Source organism: Notolabrus celidotus, chromosome 13 (genome assembly GCF_009762535.1).
Source record: "Notolabrus celidotus isolate fNotCel1 chromosome 13, fNotCel1.pri, whole genome shotgun sequence".
Classification (NCBI taxonomy): Eukaryota; Metazoa; Chordata; class Actinopteri; order Labriformes; family Labridae; genus Notolabrus; species Notolabrus celidotus.
In genome coordinates this window covers 18,787,060-18,807,931 of record NC_048284.1, presented here as the reverse complement: position 1 = coordinate 18,807,931, position 20,872 = coordinate 18,787,060, and the positions used below count along the sequence as shown (strand labels likewise).

The 20,872-nt window shown below is 39.8% G+C and overlaps 1 protein-coding gene across 4 annotated transcripts in view; it reads right to left on the bottom strand.

Moving 5' to 3' along the window:
- Positions 1-9,077: 9,077 nt before the first annotated feature.
- The window catches only part of scml4 (Scm polycomb group protein like 4), a 12,370-nt gene continuing 575 nt past the window's right edge, over positions 9,078-20,872 (bottom strand). The window contains exons 2-8 of one of the 4 annotated variants that reach the window (XM_034700169.1): positions 20,816-20,872; positions 20,045-20,247; positions 17,928-18,057; positions 15,195-15,407; positions 14,676-14,821; positions 13,924-14,042; positions 13,369-13,663 (exon numbers count right to left, since the gene is read on the bottom strand). The exon at positions 20,816-20,872 is cut by the window's right edge and continues 26 nt beyond it. In XM_034700169.1, the coding sequence (XP_034556060.1) occupies positions 13,594-13,663; positions 13,924-14,042; positions 14,676-14,821; positions 15,195-15,407; positions 17,928-18,057; positions 20,045-20,242 (876 nt within the window). In that variant the 5' untranslated portion in view covers positions 20,243-20,247; positions 20,816-20,872 and the 3' untranslated portion in view covers positions 13,369-13,593. Of the gene's footprint in view, positions 9,383-13,368; positions 13,664-13,923; positions 14,043-14,675; positions 14,822-15,194; positions 15,408-17,927; positions 18,058-20,044; positions 20,248-20,815 lie in introns of those variants that run through there. The other 3 variants (XM_034700172.1, XM_034700168.1, XM_034700170.1) reach the window with 3 other exon arrangements.

Genomic DNA, 20,872 nt, shown 5'->3' with positions numbered 1-20,872 from the left:
ACCATCTCATACAGCTGAGTTATGTTACTTTTGCAGCGTAGAAGTTTAAGATTTGCTTCTGGGGCACTGTTGGCCTAGCAGTCTAAGCGCGCACCCCTTACAGTATAACAGTATAAAAAGCAGAGCTTGCAATAGCGTCAGTGGTTTGATTTAATACACTTGCAACAGCCAGGGCATCTTTGCTAGAGCGTACAGTTTGCTATTACATTAACAAATAAATGTATATTTTAATCACTCTATTTAATTTTTTTAATCGGTCTTGTTAGTGCAGGTATTGGCCCAAGCCCTTTTTTTTAAAATGCCATTAAACGGCCCTATTTATTGGCCTCCCTCTAATATAAAGCCTCCTAATACTGATCTTTAAAGTGTGCAGGCATCAGTTCCTTGACCAAACTTTTCCATCACATGGAGAATAGGAAAACCTTATTGTATATGTGGTCTACTTTGAATATCAGAGATGGATTACTCAGTGAGGCTGAAATACTTCCTTCTTTTTAAGGTTTGTAAGACTGATTTGTCATTGATGAAATCACTGGGAATGATGAGATTTCAATTCTATTAAAAAAAAAGGTTGGAGGTGTTGCTGTACTCTCCCATTACATAAAAGCCTTCTGGAAAGGATGTTTCAAAATAAACCTTGATCAAATACAGCCAGACACAATCACATAACCATTTAAATGGAAATCTCTGCAGCACATTTCTCCCTTCCACATTCTGAGTACTTCTCTGAGACATGGTCCTAGTCATCCATAAACATTGAAACACTCAGTGGTGTGTAAGGTGTATTTGACTGAAGCCCAATAAAGCTGTGAGAGAGTGTGTGTGTGTGTGTGTGTGTGTGTGTGTGTGTGTGTGTGTGTGTGTGTGTGTGTGTGCGTGCGTGCACGTTTGTATGAGTATGAAAATTAAATGGAGGTATGTTTTCTGCTCTTATATCCACCCTCAACTCTCTCCTATGTAGGTGCATAACACAGAGAGGAACACTTCAAACATTGAGAAGCATATGAGTAAGTGAGAGAAAGAGAGATCCATCTTTCAGTTGATGTTTGAATAATTTATGTATTAGTGGACTGTCTCTGTGGACATATTTTTGGCCACAGGTGTAAATTATAAAATTAATGATGACTGCATTTACATTTCGGGTCCCTCATTAATGTTATGATATAAAGATGTCCCCATTATGATCTCAACAATCACATGAGAGCCGATCTGAGCATTTTTTAGTTGATTGGCTCTGATTGGCATTTGAGCTGATGTGCGAGTGTAACTGAGCATTATGTTCATCTGACTGTATATACTTAATCAAAAAATAATAAACACGATATTGATGTGGAACTACAGCCATCACATTTAATGTAGAACACACATGTGCATAACTAGCCAGATTGCAGCAACAACTGCACCCTCCGGTAACTCTCCAGGAACACATGGTTCAAAAAGGCCAAAACATGTACCAAACACAGGACAGTCTGTGACATTAGCATTAGCAACCCTGTGGCCAAAAAGCCAGCAGTGTGGAAATACCTAAACTACAAAGTGAAAACAGTCCAGCAGGTGCCACACAGCGCTGACAAGTTATAAAATCATTTACAAATGCTCTCCTCTGCATAGCCAACATTACAGAATAGAGATGTGTCAGCAGGGTCATTACTTTTAACGTGAGTATCTGAACATTGTTGTACTTCATAGCTAATATTACCATTAAAAGTACTATTTGACTACAAAATGCTAACTAGACTTACATGGAATGCAAGCTAAACACAGCTCACATTAATCCACATCATCTCATGGTCTCTCTCACTAACCTAAATCAAATAATGAGGTTATACCATTATTAATGACCTGAAAGCACATTCAGTGCTTGAGCCTCCTGTTCCACGGATAGTTCACAGTATACTGTCCTGCATGGGAGGGATAGGTGCGTCACTGGGTAGGGAGTTTACTGCATCCTTTCAGAATTGAATGCGTCAGAGAAGAACGCATACTTAGCAACATCACTGCCTCTGCCTTTTTTGTTGACAAAGTTTACATCAGAATTCCCCCCCTTCTTAATTTTGATTGGTTAATGACAAAGAAGTGACATCGATGAGAGCAGCAATGTTTCAAATGCTTAACTATTTTGAATTGGGACTAGGGGTGCCAACTTTTTCACTAGTAAATAAGAGACAGGTGCACGGTGCCATGGTGGTGTGAGCATGATGTGTGAATTCAGCGTATATGGACATAGTATCCGCGACGTCACCCATCTGTTCCTGAGCGCTGTTTTGAAGCCAATCAATGGCGGCAGTCATATTGGAAATGCGGAACTCAACCAGGCAGAGTGTGACGTAAAGAGGCGAAGTTTGAGCCTCCTAGCCAACAGCTATGTGTTCCCGTCTGGGAGTCACGTCAGTCATGTCCTTATTTGGGCAAAAACTCGTAATCTTAATATCTTCTGAACCATCGCGTTAGAAAAAATTCACCCCCCATACAGTGTGTGCCAATAGAGAGACTAGCTTCGTAGGGCCAAGCCATTTTTGAACCAGGCTGTAAACATGTTTATTAATGCTGTAAAGATCGTCTTTTTCCCATTCATGTCTATGTGGTTCCCGTGGTGGTGTGGTCTTTCTGCAGCCATCCTCAAGCGGATTCTCGATGAATTGCAGTTTATAACACTTCCACATGGGCTTCATAGTTTGAGACCGGAGGTTGCCGCTTGCTAAAAACCAACTCCTAAAAGGCAGTATCATCTAGCCAAATGTAACATTGGCTAGAAGTAATGGAATTCCTATGTTAGCTGTTGTCTATGGTTGCTAACTGGTTATCATATATGTTGTTCTACCTTGAAATCTGGCCTTGTTTTCCCTTCACTTTATTCTTGGTAGCTTATCAATTGAGCAGCAGGTAAATGATAACAATTCACCAATTTTAAAGAACTTACTAGAGTACAACATGACAGCTAAGTTACCGTTAGTCTCAGATATATTTTGTGGACAGTGCTAATTAAATTTGTCTAGCAAACTTACCAGTAGAAATGAAATGAACATTGTAAACATAATATCAGCTCAACATCAGCATTGCTGAATTTTCCATTGTAAGCATGTTAGCGTGCTGATGTTAGCAATTAGCAGATAGCACTGCTGTGTGAGTACACCCTCACAGAGCCGCTAGCATAGCTGCAGGCTCTTCGTCTTGTTTTTCTCTGAAAGCAGCATAACTAGCATAGGCCCTTTATTTTTTCTCTACTAAGCCTAAATGTGATACTGTGTAGATCTCGTCCTCTTTTCTCTTTTTGGCTCCTCTCCTCCTCTCTTCTCTCCCCTCCCTGCTCTGCAGTCACCCTGTAGCCAGAGGGCACAATCACACGAGCAAAAAGAAAGTCAGGAAGCTTATTAAACATGACACTCAGTGAGCACACTCAGTATAGGCAAAGGACATGGGCTCTGAGGTCTATGTGCCAATTAGGAAAATCTGATCAATCATGGCAGTCAAGCTCTCCCTCTCTTTCTTTGTTTCTCTCCTCTGTGTCTTTTTACTTCTCTTGCATGTTATCTCTTCCAGTCAGCTCTTTTCGTCTACGTCCAAAACACTTCAGAGCTGCACTCACCGGCACTACTGTTTAACACAGCTTGTTATACAATAAACAGGGAAGAGACAGTCACACACACACACACACACCACTCGAGCAGGCTATTCATCACACTTTAGCCACAGCATTAGACATTGAGGGACAATAACACCCTGCTCCAGAATCCCAGCTGAAACACAAACATCTACACACTTCTCTTCCCATGACACCCATTTTCCCCTCCATTTGTCAACACTCTCCTTCGCACTTTTTAATTCCCGCTAAGCTCTCTGTCATCTCTCCTTTTCTTTCTTAAAACTAGGCTATGGCATTCAAGGGAATCCAGAGAGCAAGTCAATGAAACTGAGAAATGCTAGAGAACATATAATCCATGTATTATGTGACTAGATTACAAAGAGTAGTCATAATCACTTGAGTTTGCAATTCCTGTGTGTGTCCCTAGAAGCTATACATTTCTGTTTAGCTCTCTTCATTGGTGTTTTAGATGATTGCCAGGATGAGGTTATTGACATGTTCTGTAGGCGGTGGAGAGGGTACAACCGAGGCCACATTCAGGTGCCACGTGGACCCGGCACTAAGTGCACCAGCTGGGCATAAACTAAGTTGGTCGCATCTCTTATTTTGGATTTAGCCATGAATAACTCTTTGACCCCAACTTACATCACGTGCACCAAGCCTGACTAAGACTAGTCGTAGCTGCGACTGGTCTTATCATGCTCATTCACATGAACATTTGTGAAGCAGTGACATACTTCTATCCACTCTCCTAGTCCAATCAAAGTATCTTCAGAAGGTATGGATAACAAAGTAAAAACACAGCAAGAAAAAAAGACAAATAAACACTCACCATCTTAAAACATCCATCTCTCCCACAAATAAGAAACACGTGTGCACACTTTCAGAGTAAAGCAAGCTGCTTGCAAAGGAAGCCTAAATACATCCATTGGTCTCACAAAAGCTGCAAGCACATTGCACAAATAAATCGAAAATAACCACAGTCCCACCTTTAAGATGTCTTCCTTCTAGCTCTACTGGACACAGAGTTTGGTGAAGAGTTGAAGGTTCAACTCCAAAGCTCCAAAAGATTCACTTTTCAGTTGTTTCAAGAAATTTGTCATCAAAGCAAAGGTGGATGATATCATTTCACTAGCAAGGACCACACCAACAACAGAATGAGATTTGAAAGATAGTTTAGTGATTATGGATTATTGTATTGATCGATATTGAACTCGTAGTTGCTCTAGGGAAGCTTCGTAGGGGATCCGCCGTAACACCCAGGCATGACGAACCCCCTCAGGGCTCTATGGATAAGGAGGAGAGGAACAGAAGGAGAAAGGGATGGGAGGGAGGGATGCGGAGACGAGAGCGAGAAAGGAGGAAATGGTCAGGTTTGAATTTATGGGAAAACGGAAGAGGCACGGTTGAGATGTGGCCCTGCTCCCGAAATTTTGATATCATCACCACATCATGCAGACAAGTAAAATCATCTCTCCCTCCCAAATATTCACTGTCAAGCCTTGACGGTAAATATTAACCTTCTCCTGCACTTACCTAACACTGCTTCATCACAAGAATGTCAGGATAAACAGCAACATTATTACCTAGCTAACATTGCCTGGTTTGCTATCAGTGTCAACAAGCTACCGCTGGAGTTGTTTACATCGTCCACCAACACCAACCATGTCAGAAGGAGTCACTTCAATGACTGACACATTAATTAAAGTAGGCCTACTCAGTGTTTATTTCAACTTACCATTGATAAAATGTTCGCTCAAAGATGTGTGAATTGTTTTGTTCCCTCACTAGGGACAGCTGAGCTCAAACAGCATTAATCTACAATTACCTCTTTATGGGATTTTCTTTCTCAAATGGGATTCTTTAGAAGAACAACCCAGGCGTGTACTCGTTAGCTTTCGCTTCCAATTGAACAACAACTGTCAGGCATTTAATAAAAGTTTTCAAGCAGGTTATTGGCAGCAGAACCAGAGTCAGTAATTTCCCCATGGACTGTAGGAGTAGGAAGCCTTTCCTGTCCTCCGCCAGGGGGACGGCTCGTTAAGTGTTTGACGTCACATGGAACTTCTTCTCCTTCCCAGTCAGTCCAAAGTAAGCATATCAGATAGACACATTTGCATTCTTCTTATCCACAATCTTCATTTAAAATATCCGCAACGTGAGTTTTCCTTGTGCAAATGACATATGACATTTATTTTTTTTAAGATATATTTTTGGGCTTTTCGCCTTTATTCGATAGGACAGCTGAAGAGAGACAGGAAATGTGGGGAGTAGAGAGCTGGGGAACATGTAGGAAATAGTCACAGCCAGGAATCGAGCCGGCGACCCCTGCGACGAGGACTGTAGCATCTGTAGGTCGCTTAGACCGCTTGGCCACCAACACCCAATAACATCATTTTTGACAGTAATGTGTATTGGGATTCATTTTGAGATATTCACAATGTCATTCCGCCCCGCTATTAAAATTTGGATGTAAAAATGTATACTGCTTATTTAGGAAAGACTCAAATTTCAGTTATTCAGTCCAGTTCTTGTTAGTTCCTATTTACATTTTGGATACCAAAATGAAAAATATTTCAAGGTATTAATCAAGTAATTTAGAATAACCAAAATGCCCTCTGACTGGATCATAGATATCTGAAATGTATGTTTTTCTTAACAAAATTAGGAATAATGTGTATGTGGAAATCTTACATTTCAATTTTACTGGTGACACATAGTTTTGACCAGGAAAAATGCTAGGGGTATCTAAAATATCTAACTCGGGGAATCCACAGGATGCGTGTGCGCCGCGTTACGGCTGCGACACGGCTCTGCTCCGTCCCGGGGCTTTCGCCCTGGTCCATAGGATGCGTGTTTGGAGCGGCGCGCACTCCGGAGCAGGAAACTCAAGATCCCTCGAGAACTCCAAAACGCGCGAGAACAACACAGTATAAACTTTTCCTCGTCCATGGTGTCGGATATCTTTTGAGACTGACGTCTGGCCCGATGCCACAGGTTATGACGTAATGTTGAAGAAGTGGTGAAATTTACGATCTTGTGTTTGCACATGGTGTTTATTTTGAAAGTGAGCGGATGTTGCATACGATCCTCGTGCCTGACTTCCGGGATAGTTCGATCATTTCTGTGTCGATTGACGCGTGCTGGGCGCGGGGAGCGGCGAAAATAGACTCCCCGCGTATTTCTGGCAGAGCGGCGCGGCGGAACGCTCCAGAGACGGAGCTGAGACGCGCCGCAGCGCGCCCTGTGGACTCTAGAGCATTGACTTGAATGGGAACCTATTTGCTGCGACGTGCGCGGCGCAGCCGTAACGTAACGCGACGCATCCTGTGGATCTTGGGCTTTAGAACTTCTTGGAGATACATTTTTAACCCCTTTACACTGATATATTTAGGGGATATGTGCTCATGTAATAAATAAGCAATTACCCAACACTTTTCAAAGGATACATTTAATATGTATATAAGCTGCACTTCTAGTGTAAAGTGCTTTAAAATAAGACTCCACTTTAATAGATAAAATCCTTACAAATCACCAAGACACGGTACCAATAAAGTTATTGTTTTCTGTTAATTTTACTATCTTAATAAATAAAGTTCTGGAACATATCTTAAAATATCTGGATAGAAATGTGATATTTTTTTGTGAGTGTGCTTTCTGAGCTCTGAAAGCTACATCAGTAAAGTGATACTCCCAGTCCTTTATCTGAATTCACTGAGAAAATGACAGATGAAGCTCAGAAAATACTTTTTGTATTTGTCTGGCATCTTAATGTCCCCTGATGCCTCTTGAGTATCCCTTTCCACCTTATTTCTCATCAAGCCACTGATGGAGTGCTGCAGGGAAAGGGGCTTCTTAAGGCCTTGTCAAAAGCTTGTTGAGAGGTGGTAATAGGCCTCCTAGAATGGCAAAGATGAAAAAGACAGATCTGCTCTCAATATCTAATTTCAGAGCAGACTATATTGCTGTGGGCAATAACTTGTTTAGTTTGCATGAAATCTTGAAGTACACTAGCACCCCCTAATGGACAAGTGTGTATATCAAATGCTTAACGTTATTAAAAATCCTATTATTCTACAAGAAGTGTGCATGCCCAACATATCACAGTAAACCATTAGGTTCCAAAGCACCTCTGTTTTCATGCCTGAATGTTCATACTTCACCTTGGAAACAAGCATTTGAAAAAAATCAGCAACAGCATGTAAGCCCTCAATAATATATGACATAAGACGTGGATGAAAGCTCAAAGGCAATAAGGTAAATAAAAGCTGAGCTGATGACCATCGGGTTATACTATGTTTCTAATCAGGAACAATTTACTGTTATATGATGATGCAACAAAGTCACAGGATTTTACTCTATTAAAAAAACAAAACTGTGCAGCCACAGTGTGATTAAGTTGTAATTCTCAAGGTGACCCAGCAGATGGAGCCATGACTAAGAGTAAAAAGTTTAATTTGAAATTCAAAAATTGGGATTTTGACAAAACTAATATAAAGGTTTTGGTATTCTATCCCTCCTCTTATGTATGTTCTTAGGGACAGCAATAATCTTCCTGGGTCAACCTGACCCGGGGCATATTTAATAATAAAAAAAAGTGTCAGAACCCAAAAAATCCCAATTTCCTTTTTTAAAATCTCATTAACTCTCATTTAGTATTTGACACTTCTGACCCTTTTTAGCCTCCACTTTGGCTGCAGGGTCAAATTGACTTGCAAACAGTATGAAAGAAATGAACCATTTTCATTTTATATGTTGTTCACGCTATTAAGCCAAGAAGAAGTTTCATACTGAAAAAATACTTTAAACATTTTTTTTTCTTCAATTTTTTAACTTTAAAATGGGTCAATTTGACCCACAACATAACAGGAGGATTAAGAGATCGATGCTACTTGCAAGATTTTTTGAGTCAATTGATCACTTAAGTTGTAGAAATAGGACTGTTGTAAAGCCTTTAACACACATAACTCAAGGCATATATGTTACTTAGATTCATTATTACATTGTATAATTTTAACAAATGAGTTTCAAAGTCTGTTGTCACCTCAAATGTGTGGCAATGGTAAATGGTGCTGTACTTATTTAGCACTTTTCTAGTCTGTCTGACCACTCAAGGCGCTTTTACATACTACTCGTCGCATTCACCCATTCATACCCATTCACTCACTGATGGTAGAGGCTGCTAATGAAAGGAACCATCAGTATTAGCTAATCTCTCATTTGTTCACATTCACACACCGCTGAACAACAGCAGGAGCAATTTGGGGTTCAGTGTCTTGCTCAAGGACACTTCGACATGTCACTGCCGGAGCTGGGATCGAACCGCCAACCTTCCGATTATAAGATGACCGACTCTACCCACTGAGTCACAGCCACCCCAATGGTAAAAAAATTGCAGTATTTCAATGTAAAATGCAACCATGACAAGAGCCAGCAACCTGTATGTGCAATGTTGGAGACTGGCTTTCCAATTGCAAGGAAACAACACAGTGAGAAAGATTGAAAAACTCAATAATTTATTTGACCCGGTACAGCACAGATAGAAAATGAGACATGCTGGGACAGAAACAAAGACTGAAACACTGAGGCTAGGTCTCACACTGTTTACACATTGAAGAATGAGGAGCTATGACAAAAGGTAGTGTCCAAAGACCCTGATGAAGTCAAGTTTAGTATTGTTATAAAAACAGGTGTGGTGGTTCAGCCGACAGGTGGGACTTCATGAGGTCTCTTCAGAGATGTTCAGGGTCCTACAGCTTGAGGAAGACCGACATTCCTTTGGAGCAGACTGCCTCAAACCTGAGAAGTAAGGAGATGAATGATGAATAAACACATATTCTGCAGATATAAAGTAAGGAAGTAATCTAAGCTTCAAATTCGGGCAGTGTGGTGTCAGACAATTTGAAGCGTCATGACTCAGACTGATTGGTCTTACATAATATGACTTGCGTGTGAATGAAACGCTGTGTGGTGTCGAACTCAATGTACAAACTATGCAATGTTTATTCAACTTCAACTTTAAAAAACACACTTGTCACGGAATGACATGCCATGGTTAAACTCTTGGCCAAATTTAGCAGAACAGCTGTCACATTACCCATTCAAGCCAAATCCAGCTTCTTCTGTGTTTCTGACAGTTTGTCTTGGAGTCGTTTCTTCCTCCAGTCAAGAAACTTCCTCCTCATTCTATTCGCCTGCCAGCCCGCCAGGAAGCCCGCAGCGAAAGAAACAACGACGGCAACTTGAAGTGTCCTCTCCGAGACCTCTGCCATGTTCACCTCCGGCTGACAGATTCGCACATTTGAGCAAGTAGCGTGTGTATCACTGGAGGAATGTAATACAGGAAGTGCAGCGCGCCAAGTCGCGCGATATTACCCAAACGTGATTCTCGTCCCTTCAAAATAAATATCTACACTCAAATCAGTGCTGGAGAAATTGTGGTGCACAATCCTTGGGGAACCACCATAGACTGTAAAAAATAAAACCACTCATGGCCGTGGGAAGTAGGGGTGCTGAGGGTGCTGCAGCACCCACTGTTCGAAAAGGCTTCACACATTTTTTTCTGGATGCATAAATAAGTTGAAACAAATACATTAATTAACACAATAAATCAGTTTTTTTTCATTGTATTATTTTCTGAAAATGTAATACCTGAGGAAGATTTGAGAAATAATTTTAGTAATTTTAAATAATTATTCATTTTAAAATAACCTGATGCATGGGCCCTGTGTGTGACTGCTATGTATTTGGATAAGTTCTGTTCAATGCACTTTACTGCCCTTTGGGCCTGTTTTACCAGGTTTGGCTTGTATGCTCTTTGCTGTACAACGGGGTATGGAAGTTGCAATTTGTGAATTTATAATCAAAAGTTCTCTTGAAAGCTTGTATTCAAACCAGATAAATAAAAATAAAATGTATGTGCGCTATAGCCTATCAGTTGCATAAGTAACCTAAATGCACAAAGAAAAAAAAAATGCAGCTCTTACTACAGCACCCCCAACTTAAAGCCACTTCCCACAGCTCTAGAACCACTCACACATATTCTGGACTTGCCCCATAATAAAATCATTTTGGGATGGCGTTTTCAAGAAGCTTAACCCTCCTGTTATGTTGCGGGTCAAATTTACCCTTTTTAAAGTCTATTTTAGGCAATACCTTCCAAACCAATCTGGGCAGCATGTGACAGAAGAGGTGTCATGTTAATTTATCAACATCAAATAATCAAAATAAAAAAAATAAAAATGTAAAATAAAATAAACAAAAATCTTTGTCATGCTAAACTATTGTATTTATATTCAGGGCTTTCCAATGTACATTTAAAAAAGTTTTAACATTAATTTGAATGAAAAACAAGTGAGTTATCCTCATTGAACCATCATCTGTGAGAATTAAAAAAACACCAATGGACCAAATCTTGATATAAATCGTTAATAATGGAGTAAAAAAAAGTTTTAAAAATGTGTAGTGGGATTTTTTGGGGTTTTGACACTTTTGGATAATTGAATCTGCCCCGGGTCAAATTGACCCAGCAACATTATTGATGTTCCAGAGAAACGAACAGAACAGGAGGGTTAAAGAAGTGTTCAAACAAGATTTCCCGGAGGATCCGAGGATTGGTTGCATTACAAGGTGTAACTCCGCAGGGAATTGAAGGAAGAGGCAAAAAGTACCTTCTACAGATACTCTTGACATTAGCAGTCAAATGTATCACGATTAAGTGGTTAAAACCATAGACTCCTGAGCCCCCGTCACTCAGTTTATGGATTGAGAAAGTTTCTGAAATACATCTGATGGAAAAGATAACATACTCTGTGAGACTGCAGAGGGATGTGTTTTCTGGAAGCTGGAGCCCTGCCTTGATTGTGTTGGTGAAGTAAAGTGCTCTATTTAGTTACTTTTGTTTATTCACTTTTTATTTTTTATTTATATTTTTCTCTTCCTTCCTTTTTCTATTACATCTCTCTATATATATATGTATTATATACTCTTATTTGTTAATTCATTCATTTAAAGGTATATATTTTGTTTATTGTTATATTATATTTTATGAAGCCATACAGTAACAGATACAGTAAATATGTATGAATGAATGTTTAAGTTGCCAAAACCAAAATAAAAACTAACTTTAAAATAAATATCTAGAATTCGTCATGAGTCAACGATTCATTATTCAGTGTTAAATTAAAGTAATTTATACATTTTAGCTCAACAAAACTAATAAAACTCTCAAGCTACCGCTCATTTTTTAACATTTACTATTTAAAGGTCAGACCTCAAATGAAAAAAATATTTCTTTATCTGGAATTATAATGCTTCAACACTTTTTGGAAGATAAACAGGGTCGTGTCCAGAACTTTTTGACAGGGGTGGCCCAACTGAGGCTCTCACATACGCAGGGGTGGCCAGTGTATTTACAAATAAAGACATTTATCCTTTCTGTCTTCACAACCTACTTTCATTACAGTATTAAACAGTTGTTCTATTACTTCTGACTTTAAAACAAACATGACAGAGTGGCATAAATCCTCTAAGCTTAACTCTTTAAGGACTTACAAAATATGTTTTTTTAAAGTTACATTGAGGGCACAAGTAAAGAAATATACTGTCAGACTTTTAACTCATCCCAAATTATAGATTTTAATAGAAACCCCACCTCTGATAAGGCAAACACCAAATCATAGTTTAGGAATTGGGGTTGCCCCTGGGGTGGCCAATTGGATTTCAAGGGGTGCCAGTGCCACCCTTGGCCACACCTCTGGACACGACACTGAAGATAAATAAGGAGTTAAATAGATTAAGATCAAGAAGGGGTGAAAATGAGTACAAAACACTTTCTAGTTTAGTCCAAGTGCAGCACAATTGCTTTATTTTACTCAAATTTAAAATCAGTGAGATAAAGTTATCAAATGGAAAAAGTTAAACTGAACATTAAATGCAAAATTATAATGAAGCCAATCCTTCTGATTGGGATGAAAGATAGTTTTGTACTTTACAGAGATTATACAAACAAATAAGAGCTGCAGGCACATAATTTAACTTTGTCAAATTTAAGCAAAACACATTTAACAAAGTGAGAAAACAAGTCTACAAAAACTTTTTAAAAAAGCATTGCATGGGGTTAATTATTAATGCCTTTACACGTTGTTTGTGCAGTTTTACAGAGCAAACTGTATTTGATAGCTGTAGAAAATGTTTTTAATGTTGTAGACATTTTACATTATAGTTTGTCACTTGACAGATTGAATATGAAATACTGCTTCTTGTCATAACACATCTCAGAGGCATGTGTATTTAAAATGAGTGTAGAGAGGTATTGCATGAGAAGAATATAACTGTAAATGCATTTGGGAGAGATAGTTAGAAAGTGTATGAGGATATTTAATTATTCAGTTTTCTGTTTGTAGTGGCAGTAGTTGTTTTAATGAGCACCAAGTTGTATGAGTTTGCCTTTTTTTAAGAGGTACAAAAACCCCAGTCTGTCTGATACTCCTATCCTTCCTGTCATTGCGTGTGACTGTCTACACATCAGGCTGTAGCACCGAATCTCCCCAGTGTTGTAATGTGGTTTGTGGTAAATGTATTCATGTGAGCAAATACATTTGTTATACTTTTTGCGAGCGTGAGAAACATTTCTAGTTTTCTGATGCACTTTGTCCTATCAAGATTAAGCCTTCATATAAAAAGAAATTGATAAAAAAAGAAACACTCTTAAGTTAGGACTTCTAACTTAAAAATTGTTCCTTTCTCATTAGTTTGAACTAAAAATAGAAACAAATGAGCTTCAGTTCAGAGTGTAAAGATGTAGAGTTTGTTTCTTGGAGTAATGCCTGGGTCAACATTATCATCAGTGTAAAACAAAACATATGGACAAACAATTATTTCAGAGCTGCAGCAGCATTGCCCCTTAACTCAAAGACTTCTATGAGTTTCAATGTGATGAGGAAAAGCACCATGTACCGGTAAGTGGCCTGCCTCCGTAGGTCTTGAGAGGTGTTATACATTGTGCATGATTAAGATCTGCACAAGTTCATGCTGCTAGGAGCCGGATGCATTGAGCTGTTAACCAACTGCAGAGGGGACCTTACACAGAGATCAAGTTTTAAAATACAGTTCCTGCCATCTTGGTAGAGCTGAACTATTTACAACTAAAGACATCCAGATACCCGGTGAAACACAATGGGTGTATATACAGTCAACATGTCCAATCTGTCTACAAATGATGTTGTAGATGCAGTACAAGCTGGCAAGTGGGTTTTCAAGATCCAGTGGTGTTCTTGATGTATTGCTGATGAGTTTTGGTGCAGTTTTTTTTTACACACAGCTGATCAGGAAATCACAACCTGTTCTGTTTCAGCCTGTCGATGTGGTAACACAGTTTGAGTGCAGGTCCAAGCTTCAGTCCCAGATACTTCATCATCATCTCACTTTTCAGCAAGAGCAGAGCGTCTCCATCTATTTCCTGAAACACAATGCAGAACCATGAGGATAGAATATAATCATAAAACATCACAGGACACTAGATAAAAATAATTATATGAGCCATTTTACCTATTTTGTTTTTGTTTTTGTTTTGTTATTCGCACAATCACCACAAGGGGACCTTCAGGTAAACGGGCTGGTAAATGCTACAAAAGGGGCACAGGTGAAGCAGTGATCTTTGGAACGGGAAGAGCATATGGTTTTTACAGCTCGTCTTAGACCGCACTGTTATCCTCATTACGCATATCACCTTCAAAGTAAGTTGTCTGTAGCTGTTTTTTCATTTGAATCAATAAATGGCAAGAAGTAACGCAACGATAACACCAGATTGGACATTGGATTCTTTTAGAAGCGCGTCAAAAACACCTAAATCCTGCACCCAGATAGTGACTAAAACCAGGTCAAAATAGTCACTACAATGATTAAAGTTAAAAAGTATCAACAGCCAGTTTTATATAAAATAAGGCTCATGGCAGCTCTCCTATCCTACCCTCAGGCTGGTTAACAACCTAGCTATGAAAGCATAAGCCTTGTCACTTCAAATATTAAGTTCTGCCTGAGTCACCATTACAGAAACAGTGTCAGCTATGGTCTCCAATATTTCAGGACTTACATGCTTCCTGAATGTGTCAGCGTGGGGTCCTAGAGCTTGGGGGTCAGAATCTTTGATGAACCGAACCACCTCCTCAACGCCCCAGCTGGACGGATCTTTACCAGTAGGGCGCTTACACTCGGCGCTGTCAGGCATCGGACTGTAAGCTAGGAGCACAGGGGGACAGGTGGAGTGAAGATGGAGTGATTTCATTGATGTCACATTGATAAATAGAACATCTATGGCAATGATGAGCAGTGATCACAACAATTTGGCAAACACCATCACTGTACCAACTGAGGTCTCATCTGGCAAATAAGTGAAAGCACCCATGCAGATTAAACTTTTAAGGCTTTTACAGAAACCTCTTTAGTCTTAAAAAGATTTCCAGTAAATGTTAAAAACAAGCTAAACTTGAGGAGAGATTTTGATACTTAGTGTGTTCCATACTGGTACAGAATCTGTGGTCTGCACTGTTTAACACCACTTGTGCAGATGTTTTTGGATAGGGTATAGCTGAGATTTAATACAAAGCCTCACCGTTCCTGTTTCCATCCTGGAAGCTTCCGGGACATGATGCTTGTCTGCACACGCCCACTGGAGCAGAGCAACTGCTGCCACGGTAACCATAGGAGGGTTTTTGTGGGTACTGTGACGCCATGAGGTTAAAGGCTGAGTCGCTGGGATCCACAGCGTAGCGCTTCGAGTCCACTGGTGGGTCACACAAGTAGTCATCAGGCACAGGCGTCTCTGCTGAAGGGAGACAGGAAGTGACATCATTAAAGCTACGCTCATCACTTTGTGTCCAGTGCTGATGAGCAAACACGCTAGCACACTGAGATGTACATTATTATACTTAGGCTACACTTGCTAACTATAATGTTAGCGCTGAATTTTTGACTAAGTTTAGATGTTAATGTTAGCATTTAGCTCAAGCATTACTGTTCCTTAGTATGGCCACAAAGTGCTGCTAGCTTGGTAGCTTGGCTAGGCATCAAACCAGGTACATTTCTCTACTAAAGCTAACAGCTGTGCACAACTGAAGTTCATCTAATGCTAACTTAATTCTACATTGCCCTGTAGTATTGAAATATTGTCTCTTTTCTTTTCTCTTTAGAGCATACAGCCTTACCCAGTGGGGGGGATTCTTTGCCCAGACAGGCTTCCCACCCTGGCTTTGCCCTGACCCTGTCCTATTTCTAGCACCCTGCTAGAAAGTCTTCCCTTTGGCCTCTCTCTCTTCTATCCACTCTTCTCTCCTGAATATCGGGGAGTAGGGGAGGTAGAGCATACAGCCTAACCTTGCGCTGGTGAGTCCTTGCACAAACAGGTTTTTCACCCTGGCTCTGCCTTCCATTTCCTCTTTCTTGCACCCCTCTACATTGTCTATGTACTCTGTATATTCCCACTATGACTGTGTGGATATGATGGGAGGTGAGAGCTAGCATGGAGGGGGTCGATTCTAGGATGGTGAAGCTACCCGTGAAGCCTCCCTGAGGCATTGTGGGCCTAACTTGACCAAACACTGGTGAATCTAGGTGCCGACTTGATAACCCTGGTTATGCACTGGCTCTCACAGCCGTCTGTCCCCATTTATTTTCACGCCTGGGTGTTGGGAAACATTAGGGGCCATGAGTTTGGTAATCAGTAGAGCATAAACATTGGGGTGAGGGTGTAATGGATGGCTTCCTTCACCGAGTGCTTATCCTTTTCATTCGAGCACTAGTACCTCATGTATATTTGACATACTATATGTATTATACTATATAACAATGTTTTTCATGATTTTTAGATAGCATGCTAAATAAAGCTAAACACACACACACCATCAGATTGTATGTGTGTGAAATGGCACAATTTGTGTACAGCTATTTTTTTTACGCTTGTCAGTAATGTGATGCCTGCTGGTTATATGCCAGAGCTACTCTAGATGGTTATGGATTTACTTGATGACAGATTTGTAAGACTTAAATAGTGCAGAGAGGATTCTGAATGACGTCTACTTTGTGCTCACACGAAGGTCAAATGTGTTATACCTGCATATGTATTCTACAAAATCAATTATGTGATAAGATCTGTGCATGTTAGTTTTGAGGCTTTTATATTGACACAGAAAGAGAGAGAGAGAGGAAGGAGAGAACAGGACTGCCGTAAATTGAGAAATGCAGAATTTTTTTATACTTTAAAGAAAGTATTTTGTCAATGTTAAACACTTCTTCTATCCATTAGAAAAATTGGAAAAAATACTAATCCTGCAAAAAAAATTATAAAAGTAATCAGTGGAGTTTTACTCAAAACAAAAACACCAGATTACCCAAACTATTTTTGAATTGCTTCCCCATTTCTCATAAAAAATGATTAATATATGCATCTGAATGGCACCACAGGGAGCAAACTGGTTTGTACCTCACATATGTGTGTAGTAGCGCTTTGCTTCCATACGACTACAGTCTGACATCAAACACCACTCCTGATGTGCGAGAACAAAGAGCAAAGGGCTGGTCCTTGATAAATTAATTCCCATTCCCTCCTCAAATACACTTAAGACAGTCTTTAAATATTTGTTCATTCAGAGCAGGACAGACCATGAGGGAATAAAAAAGAGAGGAAAAAAAACAAAGCCAGACAAAAAGAACGGCTGCATGAAATGTGTTTTTCTTTTGTTGAAGAATTTTTTAAATCTCTGATTTTCTCCAGAGCCACGGCGGGAAAGCAAAGCTGAGAAGAGGACTGAAATAGAATACATAATGAGATATGTTTGGGCTTTATTTGAGGGCATGTATTTCTCAATTTAAAGTATGTAAACATTCATAGAATACCCAGAGATGTTAGAACAGTTTTTGATTCTACATGCAGAAATACACGAGTGTAACGGTTTGCATCTTCACTCACATACTATCACAGAGATTAAGTCCTCTGTGTATTTAGAGAACAAAGAAGGAAGACTCGACACTGACACAAAAGAATGCAAGTCTCAGTCAGAGCAGTGTAGCAGAGGGATGAAAAGATAAGATACAAAAAGAAAAGAAGGGTAGGGCAAATTTCATACCCCGCAAGTCACAGCACAAAGTCAAGCTGTGAGGGTATAATATAATATAATATTAGGACCACCTTACTTGTGCTGAATGGCTCCAGGCCTTAAGCTTTAAAAAGTAGAAGACATTGTGACATGGTGACCTGCCCTTCTTACCCCTATTCTCCTCAGCTCTCTATTCGTATTTATGACCACACAGAAACGCTTATAAATCACTGTGTGTCTGTATGTGGTATCACCTGTTAGGACTTGTAGTGTGGTAGAGTGGGGGACCAAAGCAGCATCCTGTGGGAGAGAGCCCATCTCAGGCTCTGGTGTGCTGTTTGGAGGAGAGTTTGCAAGGGGGGACATCACCATCCGAGGCTTTAGCTACACAAAAGGACAGGAAAGACACATGAATCAATGCAGTTTATATTTTCTGTCAATACTTGACTGTAATCACATAAAACATATCTTTTTATCTTTTCTTCATATGTACACATACAATCAAAGAAAACTGTCATGATTATCAATGCCCTTCTTCCTCACTGTACCTCATGAAAATCATTTCTTTATACTTCTTAAATTGGATTATATTTTGGCATTGCTGTAGCTCCATATTGAGTTATTTGATCCTTCCTAAAGCAGGAAACTGGTGGTGCATTGTTTGATTAGCAGTTCAAGAAGCTGTGTAATGTGAAAGCAAATACAGCTGAAGCTAGCAGTAAATGGTCATTAGGAAAAAACGTACAATCCACTTAAGCATCACAAAAGAAGAAATGTTGACCAGTTGCTGGGACCTGAATTTAAGTCACTGAGAAGACACCATTCTGGCTATACCAGGACCAGTTTCAACCCTACTGAAATAATAAATATTAGTACGATACTGATGATAATAGTAATGCCATTACCAGTAATGTTATTGATGGCAATATCAGTACAGACTGTATTTAGAGCATTGTAGTAATGTCAATGCTGCTAAAAACATCGAGTAACCTTTATGTTATGAAGTATTCCAACATCTAAACATCACCTGATCCTTGGTTAAAATGTTAAATTTAGTTGTGTATCAAAACTATTAACGGCGGGACTGATGTCACTACAGAACAGAGTCTTGTGTTGTTTTACAGTTATGGAAAGGCCAATGACATTTGTGTTGGTGTTTGTTACGTTTTTTTCCTCTTCTGTGCTAATCTGGTACAGAACGCTTCAGGAGCCTGGATTGGTCAATATAGTTGTCAATCAATCATCTTTTTAATATTATATAACTACTTAAAACCAAGCGGCAACCTCCGGTCTCAAACTATGAAGCCCATGCGGAAGTGTTATAAATTGCAATTCATCGTGAATCCACCTGAGGTTGGCTGCAGAAACACCCGAAACCACATAGACATGAATGGGAAAAAGACGATCTTTGCAGCATTAATAAACATGTTTACAGCCTGGTTCAAAAAACAGCTTGGCTCTACGTAGCTAATTTCTCTAATGGCACACACCGTACAGGGAGGTGTATTTTTTTCTAACGCGATGGTTCAGAAGATATTAAGATTACGAATTTTTGCCCAAATAAGGACATGACTGACTTGACTCCTGGTCGGGAATACATAGCTGTTGGCTAAGAGGCTCAAACTCCACCCCTTTACGTCACACTATGCCTGGTTGAGTTCTGCATTTCCAATATGGCTGCCGCCACCGATTGGCTTCAAAACAGCGCTCAGGAACAGATTGGTGATGTCATACTACGATGGATACTACGTCCATATTTCACACAGTCTATGCTTACAACTAAACTCCTCCAAAAAATGAACACCCATTAAAATGGAGGGGGCGGGCTTTAAGACCTATATTGCAGCCAATCCCCAGAGGGAGCATTAAATGTTATGGCTGTCCTTTTGTTGATTCTTTTATATAATCTATGGTTGAAACCTTAATTCTCACAAGTATGTATAAAACACTCTAATTCCTATTACCTGCTTTCACATTGTTTTTCCGATTTGCACAAAATTTTTTAAGTGTCTGTAATATTTTTTCCACATGGGCGCCAACATCAACACAAGCCAAAAGGTCATTGCAGAACCTTTAACATTGCAGGTATCAATTAATTTAAAAGTGTGCTTGCAAATATCTTATGTATGAGGTGGCACTTCCAACATATTTAGTTCAGCCACAGTAATACACTGTAAAAGATTTTTCAATTTGGAATCAAAAAGGTACATCTCACGCCTCATCACACCTTCAAGAGTGTTTGCAGCACATTTTAATACAAGGCTTTAGGAGGCAACTATGTAAGACGACACTGTACCACACAGTAAAAAATAGCTTGTTAATTCCAACACTGAAGCAAATAATAGTACAAATTTAATTTCAACCAACTGACCTTAAAACCAGGTTTTCTGCCTCTCTTCTTCGGGACCTTTAGAGGAGACATAGGCTCAACATAGTGACTTTGGAACTCCAGCTTTCGGATGGGAGGTCGCCCCCTCTTTCTGCCAGGTACCTTACCCTGCGGCCCCCCCATGAACTGTGGGCCAAGAGCCGGAGTCTGCATCTCTGAGCCGGCAGACAAGGTATTCATCTGACCTGAGAGAGACAGACAGTATTAATAACTTCAGCTAACAGGAAATGGCAGCTTTAAACTGCACGCACCGCTGCCTCTGTCTATAACTGAAGCGGAAACTTGGATATACATGTGAGACTTCCCCCTTCACAAACACACACACACATACACACACATACACACACAAAATAACTATAGAAAATGGTACATACAAAGCCACAGAAAGAGCTCCACCCCTCCCCCTCTTCAACTGCAAAGATTGCAATAAATATCATTACTGCACACACACACACACACACACACACACACAGAGAGAGAGAGAGAGAGAGAGAGAGAGAGAATGAGAGAGAGAAACAAAGACACACAGACAGAGACACACAGACAGAAAGTGAAAGCAAGGCACATGAACCCACAACACCCACATCATCAAACAATGTGTGAATTCACACAAACACAAATGCAAACCCTCACAGCAGTGCTTTTAATTGTTGCTCCTAGTATCATTGATTTACACTGCTATGACTTTGATAATACACTCCTCCTTTTCAATTGATTCCTCCATCTTTTCATTTATGAAACACAATCACTTACCTGACACGGCCTTTAAATGTGAGGCTGATTAGCTCTATGCTGATGACCTGTGCTTCT